At 37.9% G+C, this 25597-nt stretch overlaps 1 protein-coding gene across 1 annotated transcript in view; it reads left to right on the top strand.

Moving 5' to 3' along the window:
- LOC129236403 (uncharacterized) overlaps nt 1-25597 on the top strand; it is a 391692-nt gene extending 366095 nt beyond the window's left edge. The window contains exon 17 of the mRNA XM_054870777.1: nt 25533-25597. Coding sequence (XP_054726752.1) covers nt 25533-25597 — 65 coding nt within the window. The remainder of the gene's footprint in view (nt 1-25532) is intronic.

Consider the following 25597-nt stretch of genomic DNA (forward strand, 5'->3'; position numbering starts at 1 on the left):
CTTTAAATCTACCCGATCTCCGAAGAAATCTGAGTAGATCTTGTGGTGCCAAGGAGCCAAGATGGTCGCTTCTTAACACATCAGTGCCAAAGACCTCAAACCTGATTCGAGCGAAGGCGGGGCAGACACACAGGAAGTGGTCCACCGTCTCATCCTCCTCTTCACAAGCTGGGCAGAGTACACTATCTGAGATGCCCAACCTTTCCATATGCTTCGCTCACAGAAAGTGACCTGTCATCAGTCCAACCAGCCGTCTGCTTAATGACAGAACGGTTTGCGACAGTCCATTGGACCTGACAGGTAACATCAGTTTAGTCCACCTGCAGCCTCTCTCAGCCTGTCCAGCTCGCTTGTGGGTGGTAGTTACCCATTTGCTAACCGTGGCTGTGATGGCCGCAGAAGGGAATGGCAAAATGGGCTCTGGGCCAAAGAAGTTGGCTTCAGAGCCTATCTTAGCTAAGGAGTCAGAGGTCTCGTTACCCGCGTGTCCCGGGACCCATGTTAGCATCAGGCTATTATGTCTACCGACATAGTTCAGCCTGGATTTACAGGACTTTACTACCCCTGATGTGGTTGGAGGTCTGTCTGAGGCCATAAGTGCAGCTTAGCTGTCGCTGCAAACACATATAGATCTGCCTCTCCATCGTTTTTCCACAACAAAGTTCATCGCTTCTTGAACTGCATACACCTCCGCTTGAAACACAGATGCATGCATTCCAAGAGCAAATTGCAGTTTTGTCCCGCTGGATTCCACGTAGACCCCAAAGCCGGAGCCATGCTCGGTCCTGGAGCCATCCGTAATAATGCGAATGCGGGCTCATTTTCTGAGTCTTCCCACAACTGAGCCTCTGGTGGTTCTGGTAGGCAAGGTTCAGTCCCTCTACGTATTTCTGGACCTATTTAGCAACATGTGGCCTGACGTTGTCATGCAGCAAAATCAGTTTGTCATGTCTACCGTCCATTCTGGCCGCTTTTCTTTAAGATCTCGGTTAGCTACAATCGGTAACTATTGTCAGTGGAGGTTCATGGAGGTATGAATATTTTTTTTCGCTGTCGGTGGACCTGGTTCATCTGGTAGGTTCTAACTTTTTCGACGCTTAGAGTTATCATAATATATCCATTTTTCATCGCCAGTGACGATGCGATGCAGAAAACCATTTCTATTCTGCCGTTTAAGAAGCATCTCACACGTCACCAAATGTCTCTCGATATCCCTCTCCTTCAATTAATGTGACACCCAGTTACTAGCTTTCAGGACCATTCCCATTACCTGCAAACGTTTACCGACGGTTGATCTGTCAACATCCAATTCTTTAGGCATATCATCAAGGGTTCGACATGCGTCTTCATCCAATAATTGTGCAGTTCAGTATCTTCGAATCTGTTCGGTGCCTCTTCGCGTTTTTTATCACTCACGTCGAAATTCCCGCTTTGGAAGCGTCCAAACGACTTCTTACAAGTTCGTGCGTGATTACGGTAAATGGTGATCAATATACGACACGTTTCAGCTGCACTTTTCTTTAAAAGGTAACAATGAAGCATAACTTCCCGCAAATGGTGTTTTTTCGGGACGAACGTAGAAATTTTTGATGTCATATAAAAAAGGATCTTTGCGCTTCAAACGAATGTCAACTACTGCGATCGAGACCTCACATATACGCCTTCAAATTAGTAGAGCGAGCACAAAAATAGTATCAGCAGCGACACCTCTTTTTCGAAAGCGGAAACTTATTCCGATACCCAATTTTTTTTCCTCTTTCTTCAAATGCGTCCACTTCAAATGGCCAACTCTGTATGGCGTTAAATGATTTTGTTGAGTAATTTTATTTTCAATTATCGTATTGGACTATTTATGCTTAGACCAACACCTAACCTAACTATTTATTTACATATGTACAGGGATGTGAAACAGTTATGAGTTAAATACAGTCATAAAAAAGTATGTGTAAAGTGGATGGTAAGGATAACCTTGTAGAAGTATTTAAACATATAAATCGGTGGGTATAAAGTAGTGAATGCCTTCAAAAACAGCAACACTTTTAAACAGGCAACAGCAAGAAACCCATTTACTTCCACTCTAAGCTCCATTGAATAAGTTTTTATTTTATTTTATTTGTAAATCTAAGGCTTAATGGACGCTCTAGCCGATTGTGTCTATACAGCAAGCGTGCTATAATAAATCGCAGTTCCTTTTATGTAGATAATGACTCAATGTAAGGTCTGATTGAGTTTGCTAAATAGTCTGACTCGTAATGAAACTTATGGCCCAAACATGAATATGACGGGCCAGGCTCGTGAATAGATCGTCGGGCCAAATGTAAATATCTTGAGCCGAAGTTGTATACAGATAGCCGGGTCAAACATAAACATCTGTTCGCCGCCAGATTTAGTCACGAGTCCCATAATTACTGTTACATCATCTCGCGCATCAGTCTAATCTGTTTACCACGCGTTGACGCGTATCACTTGGGCCCGAGTTTTGACGAGCTAAATAACACGGCAAGGGTTAAACAAATTTTTTTGGGCGCCGCCTGTTAGAAAAATTAATGACTTTTTTTTTGCTCAAATTGTTTGTTGATTTGTAAAGTGGACGAAAAGTTTTATCGCACGGTTGAAGATAATGAATGGACTCCAAAATATTGCTTCAAGGTACAAAATATCGAATCACCTGCCAACGTAACCCAAGATTAATAGGACACAAGATTGCGCCTTTTGAATTCGTTGCGACGTCATACCCGAGAATATGCAAACAAAATTAAGGGAAATTACTTGTTTGTACAGAGGCGGAGGCAATAGAAACTACCAAACACAAAAAATTATACACACACACACAAACACCATCTTGTCACGACATCATCATAAAAATGCAAAAACATTAGGCTTATAATTCGTGCTTTGACACTTTAACAGGCGGTATTTCGTTTTCATTAATTTGTTTATTTTAAAAGCCAGAAATTTTTAAATTACAAGCCATTCGTTGAATTTTTACAAACATGAAATTCCTCCTCCTTTTGTGTGTTTTATTTCTTTGTTTAGTATTATTATGGTTCATGACGTCGACGGTTGTCAAAATCGCGTAAAATACAGTAGCGGCTTTCGGAAGACGCCACCTTCTGTATGCCATTCGCCTTGAAAGTATTGAGAATTGTAAAGACTAAGCTTCACCAGAAAGTTTGAGCGGTGAGCGTAGAATAGAGGTTGTGTTTAAAAAATTCGACTTAGCTGGGTCGTTATCGTTAATAATGGTAAAAAATTACAAAATAAAGTCTTTGCTAGAAAAAGTGACCGCTCACTTGCAACTTCGAGATTCTAAAAAAGGTGAAAATATATATATTTTTTTAAACCACAAAGGTAGGAAGCACTCTCCATGGCACTCCTCTCACTTCCATCACCCACTTACTCATATTTTTTTTGTTAAAATCGTTCTTTGCAAAGGCATCACATCTCTCCACCGCACTACGTTTTCCGTTGCGCAGGTTTAAGCGAACTCCGGGCGCACTACTGGTATAATTTTAGCCTAAAGCTGACAATAGCGAAAAACTTCGGCCACCTTATAGCACCAATTGGAAATTGAAGTTAAAATTTCGATTACTCAACACTCGAGGACACACGTGAATGCGGCTGATGTGTGGGGCTTTCAGGCGGTGCATTGTATTGTTGTTTATTGTGTGCGCCATTGTTTAAATTTCATTTATTCCGGCGAGTTGCCAGTCAGTGTTTTGTGAAAATACAATACATTCACATAAATAATCGCATTCGTATGTATACGTTTATGTAATAAATATCGAACGCTGCAACGCACTTGCGGCCGCCATTGATGGTTCTTGCGTTCGGCACTTTGTGGCCTGTAGTTGCATCAAAACACGGAAAATGAATTTGCAATACAACACAAGTAAGAAAAAAAAATTTTTACATAAAATGGGAGCAAAACAAGAAAACAAAACACAAACAATAAAAATAAGTAAAAAAACAAAACTTCGCAATCCATAACAATTACAACAAAAAGTAATAGCATGAATGCGAAAACACAAAAATACCCAATGAAGAGCGCAAATAGCCACGAACCTAACAATCGGTATACAATCGAAAATGCATTTTACTGCCGTCAAAGCAACAACAACTTGAGTAACAGCAACAACGCATGAAATAAAAGCTGCCGCAACGAACAACTCGTTGCAACAACATTTACAATTTGTTATTTGATGTCAACATGATGAAGTTGAAAGCATCAACAATGGTGTCCACCAAACCGACAACTAAATAAACTTAACGTGCAACATTTCCGCTCGTGCCACATTCACCACACGTGAGTGTGAGTGTGTACCTATGTTTTATTTAATACCCTTGTGTGCTTGTATGTCTATGCCAGCCTAACAATCACGCAAATTGAGAAGCAACAACACATGCCTCTTCAACGGGATGCCCGCTTTTCTCTTTTTTGTAGAGGCTTTACATTTTTTTCGTTTTCTTACTCTTCATTTCTGTACAACACCGTGTGACCAAAACCAACTTGTTTAATGTACTCAGGAAAAATTAGTATACTTAATTTTTAAAGCGCTTTAAAGTTTAAAAGGACTAAATTTTCAAAAAATATTTTTTATTACTTCTACTCGCTCTATGCAATCAAGATATCAAACGAAAGCGGGTTTATCCAGATATAAAAAAAAATATTTATTTTTTCCTTTTTTTTTGCATACATACTTTAATTCGAAAACTCCCGAAAACTATTTTTATTATTAGTAAGAAGAGCAAGCGGGGTATGCATCATGACATACACAGTGCCTTACACATTTAAAAATTTATTTATGCTTTTTATTTATTTAATTTTGTATGTATATACACAGATTGCTCAAAGCTCGCGGGCGGGGTGGACGGAGATGTATGACTATTTCGAACATCTGAGGATCTCCTTCCGACTACTGCAATACCTTTCAGGCTGAACTGATGGCAATAATAAAGGCCGTGACACTGAAATAGTGTGATGCGATACCTGAAATTGTTTACACATTTGCAGTCATAGTCAGGCAATGATACATTTTTTTTTTTCAAAAAAAAGTACCTATAATTTAAATTATTCAAAATTTTTCTGTGCATCATTTTTGATTTTTGTCATGTTATTTTTTTGGCATTCAGATTATTTTTCATTAAGTAGAAAGATACATTTTTGTGATAAATTTTTTCCAAACAAATAATAGTTTATTTAAATAAAATTTAATTTTTTTCAAAATTTTGGGGGGAAATATTTTTTTGTGTATCAATAATTTTGGATTTTTGCAATTTTTTTTTGTCATTCGGATTATTTTTCATTTCAGTCACGTACAGACCTACCATCCTGTAGGCATGCAAAATACTTAGGGAACGTGGGAGCGGGGAGATACTAACATTTCCTCCGATAGTCAAGCCGCGATCAAGGCTTTGACGACGCCATGGTGCGGAACGAAACTAGTAAACTCCTGTAAGGAGGAGATCAAATCTCTTGGGTGCGCAGGTAACATTTCTCTGATCTGGGTTCCAGGGCATAGGAGCTTGCCAAGAAGGGGACTGAATTGATCTCAGAGACCTCCTACCCGGCCATCGGCGACCCCCTGACATTTGCTAAAGGGGAACTGCTCAAATTGTTTCACAGTAAAGCGCAGAAAAGATGGAGCTCCATTTCTTCATGTGCTATTTCGAAAACCCTTTAGCCCCAGTACAATATACAAAGGGCTCAGAAAGTTCTTTAGATTCATCGACATTCAATTTCCAAACTCTTAGCTGTGTTTACCGTTCACTGGACGATCGGCACCCACGCGGAGAAGCTGGGGTTACCATTTAACCCCCATTGCAGAAGCTGTGGAACCTTTCAGAGAAGTAGACTGTTGAGCACTTTCTCTGTAAATGTCCGGGTTTGGCAGGTAGACGATTAAGATCACTGGGTGCTCCTTTCTTCGGCAGCCTCGGTCAGTGCGCCAACCTAAATCCCATCCATCTTGGAGGTCTCATAATGATATCAAAACGGCACTTTAGTGCTACTTGAGGAGTGCAAGACTAGCATTTCAACCATTTCACTTACCTACCTACATATAGACCGGGTCGCTCCATAGTGATACTAGATGGAGTTCATTAGTTATGTGTTTGTGTTTTGAAATAGTCCACCCGCATGGTACCTGTTTCAATTGCGAATTTAAGCAGACATTTCTAGCATCTTCCCATACATCAAACTGTGGTGCCCCCAGCGTGTTTTGAATAACGCAGGACTACCGCGAAGGAGATGGTCTACAGTTTCTCTTGAGCCCTGCTCCCTACATCTCCTGCTGTCCGAACGTACGCTGCTACTGGGTTATGTCCCGTCAGCACGCCTATCAATGTCTGCGTATTAAAAATAGTATAAATCGAGCAGGACTATGGCCTCCATGTTAACACAAGACTTTAGCATTGCTGCAAGTGGACAAGCTCTCCCATCTGGTCCTCAATTTTCTGATCATGTTTTCATTTAGTTCGTTGTATAGTATTCGTTTTGATTTTGGTATTTCCTTGACAAAATTCAAGGATAGAAAGACGCCGAGTATAAAGAGGTTATGATCTAGAAGCCAATAGAAATGTAGTTTCTACTGCCTCCCTGCTCTGAACAACGATCTTGGGTGTTATATGAAACAATGTGATTGGTTTACTGGCAGCCTGACCTTCGATGTAAAAGTTCGGACTGGAATACACTAGAGGGATTTTGAAGCTTACACGACTTCATTAGGTCTAACTCTGAGTAGTATATCCCAGCGCCTTCTCCACTAGTCATTTAAAACCGTATAAAAGTTGAGCGTATTATTTTTCAATAGTAATCTTGAACCTTTTCCCTCCTTTAAAAACCGAAGCCATATTGTCCATATTGACTATAGTGTTCCGGTTTATTGAGCTAGCTCCATAGGTTCTTGTATGAGGGTTTGTTTAAGGCTTTTAGACTTCCTGCAGATTTCGCTACAAGGTTTTCTGCAAAAAGATCTATCGGTGGTAGGTCAAGTATGTATGCCAGGGCGGCCGTTAAATAAATATTTAACATTATTAGCTGAGATTATGTAGTTGAATGTTTCATTGTGGGATACCCGTAACTTTTCGAGTTATATTGACATGCATACAGCAAACTAGTGAAAAGTACTAGCGAAGCGCTAGTACTGGGTTGCTCATATTCGACGGACCCATGTTTTTTTTTTTTAATCAAAGAAAATTTGTTGATGTTGACGATAATAATCATTTTATTTGGTTCAAGTAGATTTGTTGACATCACTTTCCGAATATGATATCTCTCAAATGGCCGCCTTGAGCCTGTACGGCGTATTGTGTCCGTTTTGCAGCATTTTTCATAGAAGAAGTCAGGTGCCGTTAAATCGGGTGAACGCGGTGGCCAGTCATAATCGCCATTTTTCGGCATCAAACGACGAGGAAACAATTTCTTCAACAAATCGATTGTGGTGCGAGCTGTGTGTGGTGGAGCGCAGTCTTGTTGAAACCAGAACTGCCTCATACGCTTTCGACGAATAATTGGCATCACAAAAGTGTTTATCATATCGCGATAACGCTCCTGATTGACGGTAACAGCTTGACCATCTTCATTTTCGAAGAAAAACGGCCCAATAATCGTTTTCGCACTAACGCCGCACCAAACAGTAACTTTTTCGTCGTAAAGAGGTACCTCTTGAATTTCGTGAGGATTTTCAGTGGCGTAAATACGGCAATTTTGCTTGTTTACCGTCCCATTCAATAAAAAATGAGCCTGATCGGACTTGATGATTTTGTTCTTCTTTGTTCCATGGCAAAAATCTGCTTGGACTGGTGCTTCCAACGCGGTATGTCTTTAAGCGATCTGACGTCTCTGTCAAAAGATACAGGGTAGCCAGATGGGTCCGTCGAATATGGGCAACCCTGTATACGACGTCCCTTTGTAAATCGATCGAAGCGTCACTGCATACATTAGTAAGCAAATATACGGTATTTTTCACTGGTTTGGTTTCAGCACGATGGTGCGCCATGTTACACAGCTCATGCCACATCGTTAGGCGCCGACGGCGTTACCGTTTCTCCCCGTTAAACTTTTTTTGTGTGGTAGCGTAAAGAACTTATTTATGTGAACAATCCATTAGCGATTCAGGCCTTTAAAGCGAATATCGCGCAAGCCTATCGTGTGACAGGAAAAAGAGATAGAGTCAGAGCTAGTTAAAATATTGATAAGATATATCCTTGTCGTGGGATGCACTGAATCAGGAAGCGCTCATTGAGCTATGGCCTGCAGATCACTGCTTTAGAGTGTCTTCCATGTCAATACCAAACATTTTGCAGGTTACGAAATGGCAAGCATAGTTCTAAGCAATTTTCTACATTACGAGATTTAGCCGATCAGCAATTCGTTAAAGCTCGCAAAGCCGTGCGTCATGTTTGAGAGCGGAGATCAGTTATGTGTTATGGGTGAGATCATAGTTGGCACAAGTTCCTTTTGGCCACTCAAAAGTAAAAGTAAATTTGATTTCATCGTCATTATTTTATCGTTTAGGCATCATCTTACTGTTATACGCAGGATTAGTATTGACGACTTCATAACATCAATACGAACGAAAACATTGCTTTGCTCTCTACTACTTTGAACTTGAATAGATGAGCAGTGGAACGGGTAGCGCAAATTGCTTGATATATTTCTGAAAATATCCAGCTTGTTTTCATCTACAAATTGTTGCTGCATACTCAATATTTAACAGTTTCTACCATTAAGCCATACTCAAATTAAAAAAAAATTCAAGTAAAACTCTGAGTGTACCCTCAAGTTCAATGTAGTAGCGAGAAAGAAAAGTGAAATCTAGGAAGTATCGGGAAAATTTCAAGGATCCATCAGATCTAAGTCTCATAAATATACTTATTTATTATTAGATGAAATAAAATTTCGGACAGTTTGCCGCGAAATATCTTCAGTCAGCCTTCTTGAGATCAGCCTTATGCAAATAATTCCAAGGGAGTTTCCGACTATTTTTTAGTTAATACGCAATGGGCAATGGAAAAGTGGTCTTACTATAATCCAACATCACGACTTCTGCGATTTTATCAACACTTTCGACGATTGGCCTACTAGGCCGTCGCTAATTTTAGACGTTCATATTACCAGAACGAAGTTGTCGCAACCCACGCCTTTCTATTACATGCGCAACAATATTGTCTGGTCCCACTTTTTTCTTTAGTTGTAGTGGTACTTAAAAATGTGTCAGCTGTGTCTGATTTTCTCGCTTTTGCCTCTATTTGGGAATGTTATTATCTGCAAATGGCAGCACGAAACTGCCAAAGTACACTTTTTAAAACGCAATGTCATATTTAAGTCGCCGTATAGTAGGATCCGATGCAATGAGATACATCGTTCGATATGACTCACCGAAGACATCTAACGAAAAGTGCCTAGAACTGTTTTTTTTTGTCGGGACAGACTAGCAAGTACAGCACTCAGACCCAATTAAGTCCATTGCACTGCACTCGGACTCCCTTTTTCTTTAAATCTACTTTATCTCCGAAGAAATCTGGGTAGATCTTGTGAAGCCAAGGTGGTCGCTTCTTAACACATATGTGTCTAAGGCCTTAAGCCTTATACGAGCGAAGGCGAGGCAGACGCACAGAAAGTGGTCCGCCATCTCATCCTCCTCTCCACATGCTGGGCAGAGTACACTGTCTGTGATGCCCACCTTTTCCATGTGTTTGCCCTACTCCTACAGTACCCTCTGCTTAGTGGCTGCAGGAACTGCGACAGTCGGTCGTACATGACGGGTAACATCAGTTTTGTCCATCTTACTTCATCACTTATTTAAGTATGACGCATAAATGCGAAAATGTAACCCTTTTGCACTTTATTTAATGAACGGGGGAAAAAAAAACAAAAATAAAAATGATGACTTAAAACTTCTCGACCTTCTTGTAATATATTTTCAGTCTATTTCTCTGTAATTGTACATACATATAAGTTGAGTAGATTGAGCATCTGCTCCTCTCTTGTTATTCCCCCATAGTAAATTTTACAGTTAGTTAATAGTCACGTATATATCACTTAATATTCCTACCCCTCCCTTTCTATCTGTACTCCTCACTCTTTAAGGTATTTAATTGCATTTTTTGTCATATTCATATACTCCTGTTCTCTTCTTTTCGTAGTACTCATAGCAGAATATAATTGAATTTCCAAAATGAAATTTTTTTTCATATTTTCACTCGCAAACAAATTTTCTCTTAGGCGACTTCATAATTCCTCTGCTTGATTGCACCAAGAATACTCGTACCAACAATTTTAAGGCCACAGTACTCGGCAGCACAAGTGGCAAAAGCAAGCAATACCAAGGTGTTGCTGCTGTCAGTTCCTCGAAGCGTTATCCATACCTTTCGATTCCATGCGGAGGCAGAGGCAACAAAATGCTGGCGCCGTTTAAGGGAACTCAACAGAAATTACTCATTTATCAGAGCTGCAGCGATGTTTGAAATCGTTCGTTCAATTTAGTTACCAATACATACTAACATAGTAGAAATTTGATTAATTAATGAATGATTGTGTACACGCACATATGTACACAAAATACATGCATACATCCTTACATGTACTCGTACATACAGTTCAGCAACTCTACTCAACTACTTTTTCTATGCATTGTTATTTTTTGGTTTTTACCCTTAAAAAATTTTCTTTGAAATTTCCAATTCACTGATTGCACAGACACTCAGATATTTACAGTTAGCTTAAAGTAGAAAAAATGTGATTGGAATTTTTTATACACTGTAAGGTTTCTACCTTTCCATTTTTTTTTGTTTAACTATACTAAAACCTTGTGTTATTTTGCCAATTCTACGTCTTTATCATTTGTGCTGGGTTAATGTGTTCGTATTCAATTACCCAGACCTGCAAGCTGCATTAATACCTGAATCCCGAATAATACTAATGGTATAGCAATTTTTTTGTTCACATGGAGGTGGTCCCTAACAGCCTAATGGAATAGAATATCTTAGATACATATTTACATGCACCGAAAAATAAATTATGACGAAGCTCTGTTCGCCGCTGTGTTAGAAATTCCAATAACAATTGATGCACGAATGATTTCTGATATACAGTGACGGACACACTGGGGGTTACCGAAAAAATTGCTGTTTCTGCTTCATTCGTTTTTTACATGTGAATGTTTTGGTACATTTGCATTAACTACTAGCAATGGAAATGTGAAATAGCTCTTCCAAAAAGTTGGTTGCAAATAAATAATTTTTATGTTCAAAATGGCGCAAAATCAATCACACTTTCGGGAGATGTACATATAATTTTTGGAAATGGCACTTGTGAACTAGACAGCTGCAGTAAACAAACAGCCAAGCAGCGGGGAGCGTAAAGGTCGGAATAAAGATTTCCATCACGCAAAATCCTTTTTTTTTATTTAGTAAAAAAAGTGGTTCAAAAACAAAATAGGATGGTTAATTTTGCTAACTGAAGTTGAGCACAGAAATATGAAAATATGGCATTTTGAATAGAATACAAAAACGTTGATTTTTGCAGTAATAAATTTAGATATTCTGAAAAAAAAATGCTTCAGTAGAATGCATAATGGTTTTTGAGCATTCCACTATTAATATATCAGTTTTGCAAAGACCTGATCCTGCTCAGGTAAAGCACTGCATATTTTCTTTGTTGCCTCTATTTTAAAAATATGGCATTGAAATACGAACAATTTCAGGCACTCTTTGAGGTCCTACATGGCCATTAGCTTAGAGCAAAAGGGCAAAGATTATCTTAAAACAATTAGGCGATCAACCGATCTTTGCGTTACATTTGAAATCCCCTGAAAATAAAACTTTCTTATAAACAAATGTGGTCCAAGTTGCGTTTTCTTTATCCCACTTAAGATGCTTTCGATATATTTTCATTGTAAAGCTGGCTCTTTAGTGGGGCAATCAGCCAGCAAATGAGCATTTTGGAGTGTTCAACGAATTTTTCTCGCACAAATTTACCTGCCGTTATCTGCTATGAACTAATTATGCCCTTACGTATGTATGTTTGAGGCATAATATTGAATATATTTTGCAAACTCATGCATTTCCCGAAGGTACCTTCTTGCGAGGTTGCCTTTCTGATGCATTCTGAACTTTTTTTTCTACTTAACTTCTTCATAACTAGGGAAAGCTCCCTCAACTGGGTCGAAACAAGTTTTAAGTTAATTTAAAGCTTATGTTTAGTGGATTTCAGCACCATAAAAAAAGTTTGGTTGTTTTGGTTTCGAAATTTTTTTTGTTTTTGTTGTGTGTTATTTTTATTTCTTATTTTCTTTATTATTATTAATATTTTATATAATTTATTATTATAACACAATCAAAAGTTTTTCACAGTTCTTCTTAAAGGCAAACTTTTACTGCATTTCAAAGCGCTTCAGATTGATGACACATTGATTGTTTTAGAGGGCTACAGCTCTGCGTTACTGGCCCAACTAAGGGAAAACGACTTAAGAACGAAATGTAGAACTCTGCACGACTAGAATAGTGGCATATTGTTGTCGAAAATCGGATAATAAAGAACTAAGTTTTAAGGAAAAAACCATTTCAGCGGGTTTTAGAAGGATACAAAAAAATTTTTTTTGATGCCGAAATCGTCGCAAAATAATTCTTTGGGTATTTTTAATATTTTATAATTTTTTGTTTTGAATTTTTTTTTAATTTTTTTATTTTTTATTTATCTTTTTTTACTTTTTTTGTTTTGTTTGTATGGCCACCGACCTGATCTTATGCATACATTTGTATGTCGAAATTAAATCACAATCATGCAAGTCATGCAAGTATTTTATGTCTCTATATTTTAGTTCTTGCCACTCAAAGTTTACATTCTATTACTTTCTTTGTCGTTGTTTTCTCTGCACAGATTCAATATTTCAATGTTTATTTTTGTTATCGCATATGTTTGCCTTAAATCTTACAAGGGTAGCGTCTCTACAAATGCCAGTGGACGCGTGTGTATTTTCCTGCTTTGATAACCTAAAAATTCCATGATTAATAAGAAATAATGGGAGAGTAATTAAAATGAAATAAAATCAACATTTTTTTATTAAAATCCGTTTACGTTGCCTACGCCTATTGTGCATAACTATTGGTGTGTGCACTCATACATTCATACATATGTATGTATGTATTGGCTACTGTATGCATTCAGGTAGGCGTGCGATGGGAGGCCAATTAAACAAGCCACAAGTGTAAATATTTACCTTAAATTCACAAACAACTGTTGCAGCTGTGGAAGAAAAACAAATTTGATGGGTAATAATGGCACCGTAAATATACATATGCATGTGTATGTGCATAATATGCGAAATAAGGAATTGCAAAACTTGATGGTCATGGCGTATATATAACACTTTGAGTAGAATTTGCTTATATGTATGTACATATGTTTGTATGTACTCTGCAATCAAACCTACTGCCTTACACCAGTTTACTTAGCAGCTCAACTAGTCCGTCTTTTAACTTTTTGCAATGCTACCAACTGGTATTTTTAGCGTTGGAATGTCGATTGTGAGCCAATGCCTAGTCAGCCTCTTCAACTGGTATAAACTATATTTAACGAACTAGTCCATTTTTTCACTAAAATCACCAGTTTTGGGTGAGTTGAAAAAAGGAATAGAAAGTGTCAAGAATAGTTTATTATGAATAAAAACACAACGCAAAAGTGCTCCTTATTTATTTGAATTGATTTTATGTTTCAAAACTGCACACTTCATCACAATTTAATTTAATTTTTGCTGTTCAAGTAAATTTGGTCTCTCATTTTTTATTTATTTATTTTTTTTTAATTATGAATATGACTGTTCAACAATTTTTGCGTTCCGATAAGAAAAATACAATTTTATGGTTTGAAGTACAGTTCAATATTGAGTATATATATAGAGTCTCCCTGATTATCAGTACATTTGTTTTAACGCGTTTCAATTTTATGAATTCCATAATTATGAGAATCTGGAAGAGCTACGCTTCCACAGATGCTATGACTTTATCATTTGATGAAAAATGCAAACGCAAATACACTTTGTTCTTTCGAAAAAAAAAACATAACATTCGACTTTGCGTTTTTATTCCATTGTTAGCGAATGCGGCACCCATTATACACATAGCTTTCTGAAACCCAATACTTCAGTCAAAATGTTACTTACACTGCCCAGTGAGATGCCTATTGCTTCTACTAAAATCTTTCAGTCATTCGACTAATTTTCTTTTACGATATCCTGTATTTTTTCTACGATTTCTGGTATTGTTTCTATTTTTGGACGTTCCTGACGTTAGTTGTCTTCAAGGTTTGTACGATCGATCACGTTTAAGTTCAGCAGCCTATCTGTCTACCGGACCAATTGATGGCGAAAATGAAAAGTCCTTATACACCCAACATTCGTTCGTAAATTTCCTTTGCTTTTCAACCTCTTACATATAAAAATTCAATCACTACACGATACTTGGTTTTTTCCATTGTAGTAAATGCTGTGATACATGCGTCGATACTAAATGGCTTGTAAACAAAGAATGAATTGAGAGATTGAAATGAGACTTCACGTACGTTCATACGAAGAGTGTACCAAAATAACAAACAAATCTGGGATATAGCAACGCCCTCGCTAATCGAACCGCGGAACTTATTGAACAATCTGGTATTTATAAAAGAAGCTGGCTGCTCAGGCTTTCGCCTTTTATTAAAATACGCAGTTATCTTACAATTTGTCTCTCGATTAATTGCACAAAGGACAATTTTGGGTTTTTAGAATTCACTCCTAAGCTAATTGACTTCATCAATATTTAGTATATAGACAGACTTTAAACGCCATTCATGGGGAGAATCTCACCATCTTCCCAAACTTCCGACCACCGAATGCCGTTAGCGGAGTCCAACCACGAACCATTGGCTCAATTACGGTCTGCATATTGTAGCAGGGTAAACGCCTACTTGTCCAGAATCAACCCCGACATACTCAATTCATGTCTGCCATGGGAAGGAATATCGCACAATACTAATTACCTTTTCACAGGCCCCATCGAACCTACTCACCTAACACCACTTTCACTCTGGACAGAAACTGTCAAAACGGCACGCTTACTGCGTCTGCCTTTAAATAATCGGTGACTACACCACACTGGCAAGGCTTAGTGAAGTAACACCACACCCACAACAACAATAAATATTTATAATGGTCGAAAACTCATCTCGTGGTTTCTTAAGTATTAAAGCACTCCTATTTATAGAGATGGAAGAATACTTACTCCTGCAACTAGTATAATATTAATTACTTTTGGACTAGTACTACTTATTTCATCAAATACTACTTCACGACCCAGAATAAGCGCTGCGTAGTTTGGCTTTCCACTGCTAGGTGCATTAGGGTAAATGCATTTTTCTGTTTGTTTACAATGTTCAGCCTTTGCTTGTTCTAAAATTAAAAATTTTCATAAAAGAAGTAAAATTTACAAAAAACAAACACATTTCCACTTTTCTATTATCTACAAAGTACCTACTCACGCTCTTAAAGTTCAACAAGTTCAAACTCTCAAATGAAGCAACAGTTATCTAAGGGCATTAGATGTAGCATTTATGTTGTTGAGGGGGCTAAAAGAATATTGTTTCATTCCACTAATTTCTGTGGCATTTTCGCATTTCGCAAATGTAGCCTTTATTGTGTAATGAAATATGTCTGTCTCTACCCTTTTAGAGTATTTTGCAAACCTAGTTATGACCTGCAGGTGAAAATAATCGGTTTATTTTCAATGAACTATTTTAAGAGCGCGACCTCTATTCAAAAGCACACTCAAACCACAAGTATTTCATTGCCTAGTTTCCTTTGATATGTAAGCTTATTTACATTCATACATACATATAGTATATGTGGTCAAAATGGCATTGAAGCTCATATGAACAAATTAAAATATAGTTGGATCGGTCGCTCGCTCAAGAGAGATGTTAATGACGTCTCACATCCGGCGCTACATTGAACTCCCCAAGACAGGCCAAGAAACACATGGCGTCATACTGTGCGCAAGGAGACGATAAAATACTTCAATGAGCTTAGAAGAATGAAGAATGTGGTGAGGTCACTCAAATCAATCAAAAAACATGAAGTATTTTTTGTGTTTTTTTTTTTGAGTAAGAGACGTTGTTACCTTATTTTTATTTGTGTACTGACAATATTTAATTAAAAAATAGTTCCAGTAATAAATATTAATATAATAATTATCATTTCCAAAGCCCTTATCTCCTCCGTCAAATAGTCGAATTTCAAAATAATCCTTCAAGGAACAGAATTTAAAGTATAAAACATACTTTTGTCAGCTGGATCAGTACAGAAACATTTTTTGTTATTTGTACTAAAAATTTATCTTGGGAACCGTCAAGAGATATTCCTCCATACAATAAAATCTCTAAGCTTTTGAATTTGCCTACGATTCATAGTAGCAGAGAGGGACTTTTCGTTTCTGCCCTACTTTGTGAGATAAATCTCAATACTCCTTCAAGACTCAATATATTTTAAGCCTATTGCACCAAGCACATGTGAGGATAACTTTGAAATGCCTCACATTCTTAATTATTTATGCCAGGACTTTAAAAAGTATTATGACTCGCCGTTTCTTATTCAGGAAATAGTATTTGAAATTTTGAAGAAATTACTTATTTTAGGTTTGGTTAGGTTGGTCAGATTGCTTGTCTAAGACAAGACACCGGATGGCCCTAAGATATGTGATACCTGCATTTGATATACTTCCCTTAACTAAGTTACTTAAATCACTTTAAATCTTTTGAAGAAAGTAACTACTACCTCCAGTGCGACATTTTGTAGATTTCCATGTTGCACTGCTTCTTTAAAGTGCAAGGCATTTACAGAGGGGGTGTTATATCGACTCAATTTTTTGACTCACAATATTACTTGCTATATTCGGAAAATAGTTTCTCTTAAAGGCAATTGATACATTGCTACTATTTATAGCTATTTCTTGATTATGTGGCAAAGATAAACCTTTCGAATATTTTCATGATTACTGGCAGAACAGTCCAGACTATTGCTGTTTCCGACCACCAGACTGTTGTATTATCGGTCGATTGGGCCGAAGGTGAATGCTGAATCTCGTACCTTAACGTGTACTGGCACCAGCGCAGCTCGTCCGATTATTTGCTTCAAATTAAAGAAGGTAGATAGGTAAATTAGATCGCAAGAGTACCACGGGTACACTGCAAGTTGCACTAGAGTGCTGTTTTGATACCATAATATAGACTACTACCTGCGAAAAATTATAAAACTTTAAGGAAGATAAACCATCTAAAGCCATCGAGTGCTGTTGATGTAGTGGAGAAGAGAAACGGATAACTGCTCCGGGCTATCCCCAAAAAACACTATATGGAACCTCCAGCGCCTAGCCACCAGACCCGGACATTTGCAAAGAAACGAGTTCAATAGTCTCTTTCTCTGAAGTATCCCCACAGTTTTTGCATTGGGGATTATACGGCACTTTAAGCGTCCTGCTTCTTTCGTACTGAGGCCACAGTTATTTTGAGATGTTTTTAAGAAAGAAATAGTGCAGCTTCCCTTTAACAACGGTCAAGGGGACACCGATCTCTGAGATTTGGTTTACTGAAATCGGTTCTGTCGACCTCTCCCCGGCAAGCTTATCGGCATTTTCATCTCGCTCTATGTTCCTATGCCCCGGAACACAGATAAGAGAAATGTTTCCTGCACGTTTGGTCACTTCCTTACAGCAGTTGACCACAAGAGATCTGCAACATGATGACGACAGGGCCTCTTCACTATCGGAAAAGATATGGCCAACCTCCTCAACCTAATAGCGTCCTGAGCAGCAATGGATTGAATTTGAATATCAACGGGAAGTAAGTGGAGAATGGCGTTAAGGGCGGAAGTGACGCCAATACATGCAGTCCTCTGCACTCTGTCTAATTTAGTAGTGTTATAGCCCTTCCGAAATTAAACTAAGACTTTATACATCTATCTGCACAAGCATTGTTTTGATGGGCTTGCAATGGATGAATAGGGCAAGCAATGCAAGTAGAGGCTGTAATTAGACTCATAGCCTAGTTTCTAGTAGAGTTTACTTAATCGGTACTTTGTAAGCGAGTCGTCAGATGTTATGAATTCGTCATAGAGGTCTCGTTTCCATATTCCTTTCGACCGTCCTCTTCGGCGAAAGCCTTGCAGATTCCAGTCTAGGAACATTCTGCTAATATCAGTCACAGATTTATAAATCGTATGGCCTATCCATTTCCACTTTCCTTTGCGTATATCGACCGGCCTTTGTTCGCTTCGATCAAGGAGCTCGTCATTAGAAATTCAGTTATCTGCCCACCATATACGCAGTATACCTCTTAAACAGCGGCTTATAAGAGTTTATAAAAGTCTTTTTTGTTGTTGAAACCGCTACGGGCCACGTTTCGCAGACATACAGCAGTATAGACTTCAGATTCGAGTTCAAAGTCCTTAACTATGTTCTGGCGGTTAGCTGCTTAGATTACCATATGCTTTTTAGCATAGCAAAGGACGATCTGACTCTCGTGACCCTCTACTCAATGCCAAATATACTCAATATACTAAAGTACTGCTTAGAAATGAATGAGTTGACGAGCGAAAAAGTGGAAATAGCGCGCGTTCTTGGTTCCAAAGACTGGTTTAGTTACATTTCTAGGTGTGTATGTTTATATTTATAAGCGTGTCAACTCGAAATTTGCAAGTCTGCTCGAGAATTTCGGTTTAGAAGAAATTAATAATGACTTCTTATTAAAATAATCGGATGAATTTTTTTATATGTAAAATGCAATAATATTCTTGGATTTGAAAAATGTTGCCGCCTAGTCAAAGAATTATACATATATACCGAGGTGAGATTGATGTTAAAAAAAAATGTCTCTTAGTTGATAATTCGTGCTTACAGTGCGCTTTGAATTTGAACCCACCAAATGGTGGTCGCCGTCAACCTTGCTTGTTTCACCGCATATTAAAAAGAAACTATCATTAAGATAATATGCAAGAAAAAAGATTATATGTACATATCTCCGATCAACTTATGTAGATCTTCCTTGAAGGCAGTCGGTTGGACAGTTGGTGATGGAACAACGGCAATTTAAATGGCACTCACCTGAACATATTGACCACTTGAGAAATGAAAAATAGTAAAGAAAATGAAAAGAATGTAGTCATACAGTAAGTAATTTTTCCTACCGTTACACGCTCGCTAGTAGCTCTGATTCTAGGCGAACGTGCAGCAGAGCCATTACACATTTACACTCTTGAAAACAACACAAAAAGTAGAGTAAACTTTAGGATCTGGCCCTCTTTTAAGGTAATATCTCTAAAATGCGTGGTTCATGCTTCACTGGATTTTTAATTGGACAGTCGCTGTATATTTTGTCGAGCTCACAGTAGAGGAGCCATAAGTACATAAGTACACACCGCAACGTGCTACTTCTATCTCAGATTTGTAGTTAGATTTAATAGTCTTTGTCCGAAATGAAAGCCACTGATTGAACTTTCTTTGCGCTCAAGATGACGTCTGAATACAACCAAATGATTTTGCTACGACACGTAAATAAGTACGGACAGCATTTCAGGCACTCAAATGTATTCAAAGCTGTTACCTTGATTTGTAATGGCAAAATTTATGATTCTTCTTGCTGCTAGCCCTGCTCCAAGAAGAACAAATTAATTCACTTTTATGTACAATACTTTACAAATGTCCTTACATGCGAGTACACAGCTGTGTTCACACTAATGGCAGCGCGTCATAATGCAAAGCTTTAACTATGTATTTATTCATTAAATTTTTTTATAAAAATATAGTCTATTCCACAACAAAAACATGTAACACAAGGTTTCAAACTTTCAGCAAATTATATTAGTATAGCCCAAGTCTTTTGTATCAAAGTCTGTAAGGATTGTAATTAATTATATAAAATACATAGATAATTAAATTTAAATTAAATAAATTAAAATTTAAAACCTTCTAGTTACAATTTCTAGACAAATTTTGTGTACACAATTTTGTAGCCCACTAACAAAGTGTAAGTTTGAAGTTGCTCGAAAATTACTTTGATACTTGAGAATTTTTTTTGCTAACCATCTTTTGCATTTTCTCCGTTTAAATGCCACATTCGATTCACCATTTCTCTGCTCGCTAGAGAACTCTGCTGCTCGGCAAGCGAAGAATTCGTATGTAAAAGTAACAACAATTTAGCGGTGATTAAGCGACTTTGTTTACAATTACTTAGCTCAGAAGAGATATGCCTAGGCCAGTGCTTACAAGTTTTTCTCTATATATTTTGCATATTTTCATTTATTTTTTTATTATGTTTTGCAATGCTTTGAAAAGCAGTAGATTGCACAATAGGTTGAGGTTTAAATGTAATGAGGGTGCCAGGATGCTTGGCTTTTCACCATTCTACGAAGGGATCAAACCATTTTGCTAGCTTTCAGGCGTAACGGGATTACAAGGGTTTACATAACAGTTTGTCAAAACGGAAATAATACAGTGGTGACATGTGAGTTGGCGCATCGGAGAAGATATGTGTGAATATTGTATTGAATACAACAAGGGAAGTTTTTTATTGTATGACTACTTGAAATCAGCTAAAGAAAGGACGAAATTTTGTTTATATGGAGAAAAATACCCAACAATGGCAGCAAAAAATTGTATTAAACGGATGGAATCCTGGAACAACATTAAGCTCACAAACTAAATTTCTACATTTTTCTAAAGATTTTTACTAGAAAGTTTGAAATTTTGATCAACATTTTTTTGATCTTTTTAAATTTCGCACACAGTATGAAGCTTTAAGTCATACGAATTTTTTTGTAGTCTAAATAATTTTTTATAAAAAAAAGTAAATAAATAACCAAAACATTGCAATATATCGACATGCTGTTATTGTGCACAGAAGTGCAAATATGTAGGTATGGGAATTCATCTAAAAGCAATAACAGTGTTGCGTAATTTCCGCCTTAACAAGCAGCTTTGAAGGCACCACCAAAAGAATGTAATAGAAATAATAAAAAGGCAGTTGTGGTAGGATATGGCTGATGTGCTACGACTACACAAATGTAAATATTTTTTAATTTTTTTCTTTTAGTTACACTCTCACAAACGCAATTCGCCACACTCTCACATTAACACTGAACGTGCACGCAGTTTGATGGCAAACCTTGTGAGTCTCGTTCGAGAGTTCTATGCAGCGTCTTTATGACCATAAGATGCCGCAGTCTCGCATTTGCGACACACTCACACACATACTCGTACTCATATGTATGTGATTGTGCACTAAATGCAATAACAATAAAATGTACTCGTACGGATATAACGGAACAATATAAAAGCTGAAAGTTAACAGCGCAAAGCTTAATGTAAACGCATGCCAGATAATAGCATCGAAAGCCTGGCAAGGGAAGGCTACAAAAAGGGTGGCAGCTGGTATGCAGTGGCAGTAAGGGGGTGGTCAATAATCACATATGAGTGTGGCGCATTTCATCTGGGGTGTCTTGTGTGTGTTACCACACGTTGCAAGCTGCTTGTTGCGCCGCATAAAACCATTCCCAGTATGAGCAACTGCTGAAGAAGGGTGTGACGTTTGTGGAAAAGAGTTTGAGAGAAGTGTAAGCAAAGCGAGTACTGGCGCACATAATAAAATGATATAAAAACGATATTAACTCGAAACGAAATGGCATTGTAGAGTGAAAATAAAATAATAAAATGTGCGTATATTATTTTGCCCCTCCAAACGAACATCTAAGTAAACACTGAGCCAGACCGCGACTACAGGCCAAATTTAATATTTAAGTGATGTTAAAAAAACGATTTTTGTACTCGTATGCTATGCTGATATTTTTGAAAATTTTGAAGTCTTACAAATTATTTATTAAATAATGGCTTTTCACGCGCTTTCGCCTTTTTTTTGCAAATTTTATTTTAGCTTCTGCTTTTGCTTTAAAATTACGCTTATGCACAGCTTTTTTGTGTATTTTTATTTTTCGTGTACTATGTGTGTGTGTTTATCGTATTACACAAGGTGGCGCAAAATTAATCACCTTGTCGAAAGATTTAAAATTTTTTGCGAGTGACGTCGCTGGAGGCTGGAGCATAAAAAAAGACAAGCAATGGAGCTGGTAAAGTCAAAATAAAGATCTCGATCAAACAAAATCATTTTTTAGCTTAGCAAAAAAGCAATGCAAAAACAAAATTATTGTTTTATTGATTCATTTTGCGCCACCTTTTACCTTTAAATTCCTATTAACTAATACATTATATTTTATGAATAACTAAAAAAAAATTGTCTGAGTCAATTTGTTTTGAAACACCGAAAAACTATAGATCAAGTGAGTAGTTAATTAGCAGCTACCAGATACGTTTTGATAAGAATAAGCAATGAATACCAAAAAATATATATAAAGCAAGCAAAAATAATCCTCAGAAAAAAATATATTATTATTATGGTTGCAGTGCAAGCACTGCCGTCTTAAGATGTATTATGCCCCCTTCACGGACTTTAGAGGAGCTTTAATATATGTATACCCTAAGCCGCAAGTATTAATCTTCTAGTACATTGATTATTCGATGCTCATCTATGATTATTTTGAATTTGTGCATCACTGTAGGCCTATGCTCCCGGTGCTGCTACACGCAACGCAATCAGATTGAGGTATTCGGGCCATAAGCTAGAATTAAGCTATGGACACTCCAGCATTCTTAACAACTTTGAGTTCATCCCCATGGTGATGGATTATTTAACACCCTCGCTAGGTCCGAGCGGAATTTTTTCCATTCATATTCCTTCAAGAGAAGAGTAGGCGGGGTGCAACATTTGCAAGCATTGCATGGCAAATATGTTTACAGATGGCTCGAAGTTGAACGGAAGAGTCGGTGGGGTAGTATTCTGCGAGGAGCTCTCCATCGGGCTCAAATTTAGGCTTCCGGAGCACTGTAGTGTTTTCCAAGCAGAAGTAGCCGCAATTAGGGATTGCATCAGAATACTTCGATATTAGGCTCATTTAGGTTCCCGTTCACAGCGGCATAGAGGGAAACTGCTGGACCGATGAATAGGATGGGCAGGGGGCCCTGGAGACGGCATCATCTCAATATGAGAGAATTGGAGTACCCTTAAGAACCTGTAGTTTGCTCCTCGCGTCAACTCAGCGAGCCCTGGGCTAGTGCGCAGACATGGAACGTTGCGAGATCCTTCTGACCGCGGGTAGATCGGGGGCGCGCGACAGAACTTCTAGGGCTAACAAAGCCACAGCTATCGAATTTGGTAGATGTCCTCAACAGACCCTGTGTCCGTTGTCCATGCGATGAGACTTGGCATTGTTCCAAGCCTTTTTTGCTACACCAGCGGATATTGCGAATTCAAATACCATGGATTCTGTCTGGTTCCTCACCCCCTCACAAGCCTCTAACAGCCTGTATGCTCTCAGGCTCTCAAGGGCAGCCATTTAACCTAACCTAACAATAATCTTTAAGAACAATAATCGCAAAATTCGTGATATTTTGGTGGAAATAATTGTCGGCAATTCAAGCCGAATGGGTTGGAGCGTGACTACCATTCGGAATTCACAGAGAGAACATCGGTTCGAATCTCGGTGAAACACCAAACTCAGAAAAACATTTTTCTAATAGCGGTCACCCCTCGGCAGGCAGTGGCAAACCTCCGAGTGTATTTCTGCCACGAAAAAGCTCCTCATGAAAACATCTGCCGTTCGGAGTCGGCTTGAATCTGGGACCCATTTGTGAAACGACATCAAGACGCACACCACAAATAGGAGGAGAGGCTTGGCCGAACACCCAAAAAGGGTGTACGCGCCAATTGTAAAGGGTGGTTAAGATTTAAGGCCCGGTGTTGATTTAGAATCAAATTCAATTTTTTTAAGAACTTATTGTCATTTCTCTTTATTGTGATAATATTGGTATAGTTCAATTACGTATGGAACAAAATATCGGCCAAATAGACGCCGCGGCTTCGGCGGCACACCTTCATCCGATTTTCGATGACCCTGAGGCATAATTGAGGTTCTATGCCGTTAATGTGCCGAATTATCTCATCCTTTACCTCTTTAATTGTTGCTGGCTTATCGACGAAGTCCAAAGGTGTCAAATCACATGATCTTGGCGGCCAATTGACATCGCCACGACGCCATCAAATTTTTCACGCAAGAGAGCCATTGTTTCGTTAGCTGTGTGACAAGTGACACCGTCCTGTTGAAACCACATATCGTCCACATCCATATCTTCCAATTTGGGCCATAAAAAGTTGGTTATCATCTCACGATAGCGACCACTATTCACAGTAACTGCCTGACCGGCCTCATTTTGGAAAAAAATCCGGCCCAATGATGCCGCCGGCCCATAAACCGCACCAAACAGTCACTCTTTGTGGGTGCATTGGTTTTTCGGCAATGACTATTATATTATCATTCGCCCAAATGAGGCAATTCTGCTTATTGACGAATCCACTGAGGTGAAAATGTGCCTCATCACTGAAGATGAAGTGCGCAATATGCATTTTGATTTGAATGCCAGTTTTCATAATAAGCCTGAATAACTTTAACGCGTCGCTCGATTGTCTATCTTTCCATGGTTCAAATTGAATTAATCTGAAATTGAAAAATGTCAAATGAGATGGAGAAAAAAACTTGAAGTTTAGAGGTGGTTCACATTCTTTATTGGCCCTTAAAATTTACCCACCCTTTATATATACATAAATGTGTATAATTCAAAGGTTGGTGAAAACATTCAAGAAACTGGTTCTGTCGAGGATAGAAAAAGGGCTGACGGAGAAGATTGAAGGTTTTTGAAAAGTAAACTATATGGTTGTTAAGAGTCGCATTTCGAATAAAAAATAGTGCAACTTGAAAGAATCAAAATTTTTACAAATTTTATTTGGCAACAACATCTGGGCGCGTCTTTTGAAAGTCTCTTTACTAAAAAAATCTAATTTGCTATATGAAATGTTTTAAATTTATTGTATTCGAAAATGAATCACATCCAGTTTTGTAACCAAACTAACGAAGGTGCATCTAAAAATTACTTAAATGCTGTCTTTCACTTATGAAATGAGTTATGCAAAAAATATTTTTTTCTTCCTTGTTGCCTGCTTCTTTATTTTTTCATGGCAGAGAATTTTAGAAAGAGAATTTCGGATTTATTTTTTTCTTTGCATTTTAAGGTGTTTTTCACTTCAAACAAATTGACTTGATCTAATAAGTATACGTATATTTCCATGTACCTTAACCTGTATCCAGTCCTGCATATATTTACATACATATATCACTACTCCTACACGGCACTGTTACTAATGCCTTCGCTTAATTTTCACGCTTTCGCTTGATTATAATTTTGCTTTAATTTCCTCCCAACCACACCCCGCCCCGATTCTTCATAATTTCTTTAATCCACAATTTTGTTTAACTGTGACCTTACACTTTTCCACTAACCAAACAAAAACTCAAATCTATCTGTGGTGTTTTCTTTTATTGCAACGCTAGTCTACATTACAGACCCAGATTTAATTTTGCCACGCGGCGAAATGGAATTTACAACGTTGGACCCGACGCTGAAATAA

Source organism: Anastrepha obliqua, chromosome 1 (genome assembly GCF_027943255.1).
Source record: "Anastrepha obliqua isolate idAnaObli1 chromosome 1, idAnaObli1_1.0, whole genome shotgun sequence".
Lineage (NCBI taxonomy): Eukaryota > Metazoa > Arthropoda > Insecta > Diptera > Tephritidae > Anastrepha > Anastrepha obliqua.